This window comes from Artemia franciscana, chromosome 8, assembly GCF_032884065.1.
Source record: "Artemia franciscana chromosome 8, ASM3288406v1, whole genome shotgun sequence".
Classification (NCBI taxonomy): Eukaryota; Metazoa; Arthropoda; class Branchiopoda; order Anostraca; family Artemiidae; genus Artemia; species Artemia franciscana.
Window position 1 is genome coordinate 50,534,924 of NC_088870.1, and position 9,523 is coordinate 50,544,446.

At 33.9% G+C, this 9,523-nt stretch overlaps 1 protein-coding gene across 5 annotated transcripts in view; it reads right to left on the bottom strand.

Moving 5' to 3' along the window:
* The window catches only part of LOC136030537 (PAX3- and PAX7-binding protein 1-like), a 93,046-nt gene that overhangs the window by 51,286 nt on the left and 32,237 nt on the right, over window positions 1-9,523 (bottom strand). For 4 of the 5 annotated variants that reach the window (XM_065709586.1, XM_065709585.1, XM_065709582.1 and 1 more), the window contains exons 6-10: window positions 8,253-8,469; window positions 4,533-4,741; window positions 3,007-3,196; window positions 1,126-1,246; window positions 189-389 (exon numbers count right to left, since the gene is read on the bottom strand). In XM_065709586.1, coding sequence (XP_065565658.1) covers window positions 189-389; window positions 1,126-1,246; window positions 3,007-3,196; window positions 4,533-4,741; window positions 8,253-8,469 — 938 coding nt within the window. The remainder of the gene's footprint in view (window positions 1-188; window positions 390-1,125; window positions 1,247-3,006; window positions 3,197-4,532; window positions 4,742-8,252; window positions 8,470-9,523) is intronic. The other variant, XM_065709584.1, reaches the window with a different exon arrangement.

Consider the following 9,523-nt stretch of genomic DNA (forward strand, 5'->3'; position numbering starts at 1 on the left):
CTAGTTTTAGAAGTTACAGGCTATTTTATTTTTTACTATGGGATGTGATTGTCTCTTACTAAGTTGCTAGCCATTGCTGCAACCTAGATTGCGACTTCTAAAGGCGATTTCTGGAAGTCACACGAAATCCTATGCTTCATTACAAAAAAGTTCCAAAATAAATCAATGGGAAAGCACTGAACATTTACCTGTTTCAGCTTTGAAAAGGACATTCTCACTCTCAGGCAACTCGTCATCACTCGAAAGGCCTTCACAGTGAACACTTTGCTTCAGCATTCGTGCATCTGGCATCATGTGACTCCCTCTGCTCCTCCTTCTTCTTGATCTTCGTCCCTCCCGTTCTGCATGACGACGAATACGCTCCTCTGGGCGTCGTACAGCTGGTTTACCTTAACAATATAGTTCAATCTTAGTTATAATACCAAAGATAAGTTATGATATTTATTTTGTATTATGATAGCAGACAGAGTAGAAACCAAATATAACCATGGTGTAAACCATGGCAAGAAATAAATAACCATGGTATAAACCATGGCAATAAAATATTGGAAAATGCCTTTTTAGGCCCAATATCCATTTTATATGGTTTCTTCAATAATCGTAAAGGGAGGGGATCTCAAACAAAGGCTTGGGACCCAGTGAAACAAAAAATCACCAGATTTTAATGATTTGGTTGACTTTGTGATTATTTTCAATATTCTAGTCTAGGCAATATAAGAAAAAAAAAACACTAGAAATATTGATAAATCACTAGGGGCGGAAACCCTGTTCAAATAATCCTAAGGAAAATACCCCACACCCATGCTTGATGGCCAAAAGCAAGCATTAAAATTTATAGAATCCGCATTCTATCAAGCTTTTCTGCTCTATAGCTTGTTCAAAGGAAGGCTGAGTACTAATGTCTCAGAACAGCAGGTTTTTAGTGGAACAGCTTTAATAAGGTAAGGGGAGGGAGATCATTATACAACCATTAGAGTTATTTCTCCCCCTCCCTAATTAAAAGCAGAAAGATGAGTCTGCAAGTGTAAAAAAAAACCTCTGTCGAGCTTTAACACCCTGAGTTTATGGAACTTCCGAAAGAAAAAAGGAAAAGGGAAAAAAGAAAAAAAAAGAAAGGAAATCAACCTTGAGACATGCATTCGTCAGTTTCGTCCATTACATCGTTTCTTCTTCTTATTATCAATTTCTCACTTTTACTTCGTAAAATGTTCATATAGCCTTTTTCAATTGTTTCAAGTCTAGGCATCTGAAATGGAAATAGGCTTAATCGACTTTTGACGGTACAAAGAAATCACAAATGAAAATAATAAAACTTGTAAATAAAAAAGAGAAAAAGAGGCCATCCTTGCTACAAAAAAACAAAACAACTAAATGACAATTACTACGGTAACAACACCAAGGATACACAAACTTTTTTTCCGCGAACTTGTATCTGTGATATTGGCTTTTATGACATCACGACATTGCTTTATCAATTCAAAAGCACTAACAAAATATATAGGTTAAATAAAATCTCGTTATGGTAAATTCTTTGTTGCTTAATGGTTGTTTTGATCCAAATTTCATTGTTTTGTCTCGTCGATGTGGTCAACTCTGAAAACAATAGATTTTCATTGCAGCAAAAATATTAGTGGGAAAAGGGGAGACAACTTTCCCCCAATAGTACTCTCCATAACCCACGGACAATTTGTTTCTCTTTTCATCCCCTTTTAGACGTCGCCTCCCTTATTTTCTCTAAACAAAATCCTCATTTTACCCCAATAAAATGTCACCTGGCAAGATACACAGGACCAGCAAAATACAGCATATATATATATATATATATATATATATATATATATATATATATATATATATATATATATATATATATATCGCTTAAATAGCCAATGATTAATGACTAGTCACAAGTGATTATGCGGCTTTAATTTAAACCTGCATGCAAAAACATTCGTATTCTGAACCAACAACACTGCCTACTTTAGGTTGAAAAAGGAACGAGTAATTCTAACCCCAAATAATTCATATAATTCAAAATAGTGTCAATATTTTCAATAGGAGAAAAAGGTGAAAATTACAATCTAGCATTCCATTTATGATATTTCAGTAACTTAAGGTAACAAAATATACTCCATAAAGTTTATTAAACTTATTGGATTTATTTAATTTAACTAATTATTATTAGTAACTGAAACTGATTATTATGAAGTTACTTATTAAACTGCAATATTAAACTTAACGATTAGTAACAAGAAGTTAGTGATTTCTAGTGATTAAGCAGATTTAATTTGAGCTTCATGCCTTGCCAGCAAAAGCATTAGTGCTCAAACTAAACAAGTGTGTGCTTCTGATTGAAAAGAAATTCACAAGCGAAACAAACAAAAAACATGAATAAAAAGATCAACACAACTAAAACAAAAAGACAAGATTAGTGAAAAAAGAGTTCCAAAACTTCAATATGACTTTTGGAGAGCAAAAAGACAGGAAAAGAGACAGAGAAGATTAGCAAACCCTTTTGCAAAGCACTGGAGACCAAACTCTCTAAACTTCATTCATTATTTTCAACTTCCAAACTTCCATTCTATAACAGTACAAGTAATTATCAGTTTTAATAAATAATAAATAAATTTAATAATAAGTAATAAATTAACAAGTAGTTAGTAGTGACTAAGTAGTTACTTATTAAGTAATTACTTAATTACTCAATAAATACATAATAATCAATTACTTAAGTAACACAGTAATAAGTAATTATCTGTCCCTTGCTTGCCCTTATCTCCACTCTCCTTTTTAATTACACCATAACATGATATTAATGTAATAACAGAACCCTGGGATATTTGTGCTTTACCAATACTTAGCAATCATTAAATTTACTTTAAGCTTTAAATAAAGACAAGCTTAATTGAGATTGTTCAATTTCAGTGAACAATCTGAAAGGCTGAGAGCCATGGATTAGAGCTTGGTCTCCGCGGATGACCTTGAAACCAAAATGGTACAACGTACCTTTGTGTCAAGACAGTCTATTAGGTCAGCAACATACCCTCGCAGAAACTGAGCGAACTTATATCGCTCACTCAGCTCCGGCTTTTCTTTTTCCAATTTTTCTATTAAATCCAATGTCTCAATTCGATCATTGATTGTTTGCTCATAGTCCAACTGATGCCTTCGGTGGACTTCTTGGAGCGAACTTATCCTAGAGAAATAATTATTGATGAAACTGAGAAGGATTAAATACCGAAAACAGTGTTGTCAACAGGCGAAGAGAAACCAAGTTTGCTAATTTATTAGTCAGTTGCTAAGGTGGAATTCACTAGACTGGGTTGTTGAAAAAAAGATATATTTTAAAGCTCGATATTAAAAATGGATCAAGTCCCCTTTTTACCCGAACATTAAATTAGTAGGGCTGACGAATGATTGTTGATAAAATTAAAGAAGATTTAAGACCGAAAACAGCGTTGTCAACATGCAGACAGAAACCAAGTTTGCTAATATATTAGTTGGTAAAGCAGGATTTGCTAGATAAGGTTTTAACACGAACTTTTTTCTTACTTTTTTTTTCGAGCATTGAATTACTAGGGCTCACTAATAAAGTGGGTAAAAGTCCCTTTTAACACACAGTACTACCAACGCAACAAAACTGGCTTAAACTCAATCTTTTTCAGTATATTCTTGAAGCAAGGTCCAATCCGTGCATTGCGTTAGTAGAGTTTAGCATCAAAACGGACCTAGCCCATTTTGACATTTCTTACCATTGAGAAAAAAAAAACACAGCTGAAATTCAATGTATATCAGCGCATTCGTAATGTATTTCAGCGCATCAAGCCATGGCTAATTGTAGAAAAGGCCAAGACAGATAGTCCAATTGAGTGAGAGGTAAATCTGGCAATTATATCCTTATTAGGATTGTATAAAAATGATGTTAGTTAACTTGTTAATAGATAAATTTATCTATTATCCGTCCATGCGTCATTCCTAGGGCAGAAGAACTAAGATATATAGTCATAAAACCTATAGTTTTCCAAGTGTTTGGTTAAATGGCACGGGTAAACGGCGGGGATAAGTATAGCTCTCTTATTGGACCAATATTTTCTATTCTAGTCTATTTCCCCTTTCCAGTGCATCCAGATACAAAACTATAGATCTGGTCTTTGAGTAGTTTATTGTTTCTATAAGTGATGAAGAGTCTCCTCTTCGTTATCTATTAGTCTATTATCTATTTGTCACTTTATCACATTATTTTTCACTTCAGTCACATTATCCATGAGTCACTACTCTTCATTGTCTACTCTTCATTATCTATTATACCTTTTCTGCTGGTTTACTGCTATTATGTCTGAGGTATTAAAAGCCGTATCCTAGCACCAAAGACAAAAAAAAAGTTAAATTACACATTAATAACAAAATATATTCCTGAAAAACTGAAGGGGTCAATTCGGCGAACTTTTGGATATTTTTCAATCCATCTCCTCTTTCCTTCCTACCCTAACCTACGATCATTTTACTATCATGATCTAATAGTAACTACATACTTTTCTTGTAATTTTTTCCGCAGCATTTCTGGATCCAGAGGTTCCCTGCTCTCTGGAACCGGAGGTAGTTGGTCCCTCAAGGTCGGTTCTGCCCCTGGAGTAAACGATACGAAACCACCTGAATGAATTTCACTTGCTGTTGATTCATACCCAACACCGTTCCTTAAATACTGTTGCTGAAATAAGATTTCTTGCTGTACTACAGGGATCTAAAAAATAATACAGTAATTTATTCTCAAAACAGTAAGTAAATGATAAATATCCAAAGTGATTTTCCGCATAGCTTGTAGAATATTCCGAGTCTTTTCTAAGAATTTTGTCAGCAATTTCTGCCTTGGAAAGTGCAGGGATACAATAGCCGAAAAAAGTTGTTCATTCCAGGAAAAACTAATTCTCCTTCGTATATTTGACCCTCCCCCGTAGAATTTGATGGTGTATTTGTGACGAAGACTTGACTACTTCGGATAACCGTTTACTGGTTGTCATGTTTTTTTTCTCGACCAAGTTTAATTATTTCAACGATTCTTTTTTTCAATTTAATTCCTATATTTCACCCCCTTCCCCTAAATTTTTCAACGGTGTATTTATGACGAAGACCTGATTACTTCGAATGCCCATTTAGTAATTGTTAAAGCTTTCTGTCTCAACTCGGTTTATTTATTTCAATTATTCTTTTTTTCAAAACTGTTCCTTAGATGTTGGAACAACAAAAAAGGTTTCCAACAATCTAAAACAAAATCAAACAAATATATTTTTAAAAGGGCAATTTTATTATTATAACAACAACTATTTATACTTAACCTTTCAAAAAGCTAAGCAACAGGTAATGGTATGTTCTGGAATCTTGTGGAAGATGTTTTTGCAAGGTCCAAACCAGAAAGCGCAGGGACTGCGTAGCCAAAAGAGTTACTATAAATAAAGGAAATTCCCTCCTAGGACCCTTTTCTGGCGAAATTAAGTCTTTATGTATGTTTGACACTAAGACCCTAGGATTATTTGAGGCTAGTGGCGTTTGGAGTCATGGCATTGAGGTTACGTTCCTGTTCTTTAAGTATGTTATATTTCTGTGGGACTAAATTATAATACCCAAACAACATAACACGAAAATATTGCTATTATTTAGCTTGAGCGGAATTTTGCTGATTTTTAGCTGAAATTTGGCTATCATTTAGCTTTAACCTGTTGCTCATACCTAAGCCCCCCTGAAAAAATCGTTGTAAACCCGTCCATTCCTTCAGGAGAATTGAACTGTGTTCGTATTAATCAAAAGTCCTTTCCCCTTATTAGGAAATAATTATTTTAATAAAGAAATAGTTTATAAGCTGATAAAAAAAGAAATTAAAAATACTTAGAAGACCTTGTTAGTCCCATAAAACAAAATTCTTTTCGGGAGAGATTTCTTTATCGGATGGAGGGAGGGCTGATAAAAATATTACAAAACAGACAAATTACTCGGGTATTACAGGATATTTACGAATATCTATAGGAATATCCTGGAATATTTATGAAATAAGTTTTCCAGCAATCTAAAAAGAAAATTAAAACAATTATATCCTTATTTCTAAAACGGTAACTATTTAAACTTAACTTAACTGAGCTTTTTCAAAAAGCTCAGCACCAGATCATGACATGCTCTTGGTTCTTGTGGAACATATTTTTCGCAAGGTCCAACCCGAAAAGCGCAGAGATGGAGTAACCGAAAGAGACATATAAATAAAAAAAAAACCTCCTAGGACCCTCTCCTAACAAAATTAAGTCTTTATGTATGTTTAACCCTAAGACTGTAGGATTATTTGAGGTTAGTAACATCTGGAGAAAATTGTGGAATTCGCGGCATTAAGGTTATGTTCCTGTTATTTAAGTATGTTATTTTTCTGCAGGCCTAAATTTTAACCTTTGAACATAACACGAAAAGCTAGGTATCATTTAGCTTGAGCCGAATTTAGCCGATTTTTAGCTGAAGTTTAATTAATTAAGCGAAAATTGGCTGAATTTATCATTTAGCTGAAATTTAACTTTATCCATCTACCGAATTAAACTTTTTTAAATTTGACTTGCAGTTCTTTTAAATTGAAAAATACTTCAAAGAGACACCCTAAGCAAGTGAAAGTCGGAAAATTTTCCAACTTTTAAACAAATTTGGATATTTTTTTTTTTTTTTTTGGAATAAGTCTAAGTAATATCATGGTTTTGGCTCAATGAAGAAATAAATCTGAAACTACTGAACACAATAAGTATAATATAATATATAAGATAGTATAAGTGGCTTGTGTTCTTTTTAGTGGAATTTAAGCAATTAGGCTTGTGGCAAAATCGTATTTTTCAACCTTAAACAAGGGTGTTAACCAGAGGAAAGAAGGGGAACAGTAAGTGTCTTCCAAAATACAGAACAAATATTGTGCCAATACAGATCATTGCTCCCTCTATCAAGAATATTCCTTTATGTAAAGTTTGTTTTTACTTTTAGGGGGTAACTATTAATTCTGTACTCCTACAGCAAGCCCCAAGGAAAAAAAGCGGGAGGATAGCGTAAGCATGTATTACAAAATATTGGTCTTGAATTTTTTTTTTCTTCCGACAAAACTCCTGCCATCTTGTCTAAAAGACATTAAAATATTTATTTTTATATTAAAAAAAAAGGTGACTAGAGACTAGAGAATACATAAAACGAACTTCAGATAGGTATTCCACGCTGATTGGAAACCAATATGCCGAAAAATAGAAAATATAAGTCAAAAGGAAGCTGAGCATAAAGTGCCAAGGACATTGGAAATGCAAGGGTTATGCAAGGACATTGTTTGAATGGGTTAGGTAGAAAATCGTACAGCTATATATATATATATGTATATATATATATATATATATATATATATATATATATATATATATATATATATATAGCTTTAATATATTAAGCTTTTGGCAGTTGTGGGTGCCGAACTGGAAAAAAACTTAATGTGCTGCTATCCAATATAATGTGCTGCTATCACAAACTTGATTATGCTGCTATCCTTTTTATGGTGTAGGTGTCATTGGGAATGAACAGATGCTTTATGTTTGAAATTTTAGAGAAAAGCTTTTTCAACTTTAACAAATTTGCTCGTTTATTTGACGGTTCTACGTGGTAACACTTGATAATTTTGAAAAATTTGAAACAAAAATCTTAAAATCAGACATGTCCCATATTTATTTTCACGTATAAATTTATCAATAATATTCTTCCCTCTTCTTTCGATATTTTTTTCTACATTAACAGTGATCTTCATAGCCATGATACACAAGGGGCATCAAATCTGGTACACCCATTTAGAAATACGGTTAGAACTTCTTGTGTAATTAGAAATTTTGCCCCCTCTTCATGGGATATTATTCCAACTGAAATAAGGAACTCGAGTCGTCTGACATCCTTCAAGGCTGGAGTTAAGAGATTTTTCCTTGCAAAAGAATAATATGTATGTAGTACTATGTAGAGTAGAGAAGACTGCCACCTGCTGCCAACAAACCCTTTGGGGCTTTCTTACCATGTGCTGCAAAGTGTTTTGTATACATCTTTAAAATAAAATTTATATCTTATCCTAAAAAATAACGGTTTTCATATATGAATAAATCTAAGATAAGTCCAAGGGGCAAGAAATGTTTTTAATTAAATGTCCTTGGCACTTAGTGTAATTTAGCATAAGAGGAATTTTAGGCACACGATGAGATAACTAGAAAGACTACTTGTGTGTGCTTCACAGCTTTCTTCAGTTGTTGTGCTTCCCAGTCTTCTATCTCGTCTCCATGGTCACTTAAAACCTCCTCTTGCGCAGCTATAAAATTTTCCTTTATGCTTTTCCTTTCCTTGGCTTGTAAATTCACTGAAAAATCAATTCGCTCATCATCACTCAAGTCATTATCATCATCACGAACTAGCCGAGATTTCTGGGTATCTTCCTCTCTAGAAAGGAAAATAGAAATATTAAACGAACACGAAACAATGAAGTTGTCAAAAAGTGGCTCAATAAGCATACTCAGTGGCGTCGTTTTGAGTGGGGGGGGATATACATTGGAAAACAAAACAAATTATTATACAGCCCATGCCCCTTGACTCTCCGGGTGGAAACCCCTCTTGTCCCCCAATAAAAAGGCTTGAGCTACACTCCAGGGCACACTAGAAGATGCATTAAAGCTGGTGCCCTGAATATGGAGGTAAGCCCCAAAAATTGTACAATAAATTTTTACAAAAACCATTTTAAAATTTTGAAATATTTTTGACATTTGACGTTTTGTCATACTTGACAATAATTCAAGATTTTAGGTTTCATCCTCCCTATAAAGAAAAATTGGAAAATCAAACCAACGCAAAACTGTCAAGTTGGCTAGAAGTGGCTCAAAAGGCATATTAGATGATTATTAAAGCTAGTGTCCTGGACATGAAGATAAATCCCAAAAGATCGCATATTTTGACAATACATTTCCCGCAATCTGATCCTCATTTCTACAATCAATTGCACAAGAAATTCAAGTTACACAAAGCCGGCTTTTAGGAGTAATTATCAGTTCAGATTTAAGCCGGCAACGACAAATTGACAAAACCATTTCCAAATCTGGCCGTTCGCTTTCCCTCCTTGAACTTTCTACTCCCCTCCCCATTCCGTAAAAAAAAACACCTCGTGAAACTTTTCACATTATTTGTCCAACCTTATTTGAGCATGTTTACTCTGCCTGCCACTATGCATCAGAACCATACAGCAAAAATAGAAAAAATACGAAAAAGGGCCTTAAGAAAAATATAGGTCAGGGCACGCTTCCCCAGCACTTTATCCCGTAAAAGTGACTGATAACGGGCAACATTGATAATCTCAGATAATGGGCAAGCTATTAAGACACTATCCCTAAATATAACGCAGGGTCAACTTAAAAATACCTTTAGGGACTGGGAGAGGGAAGGTAAAGGGAAGGAACTTGTTTTCAATTGGCTAAATTTGCAAAATTTATAACAATATAAACTT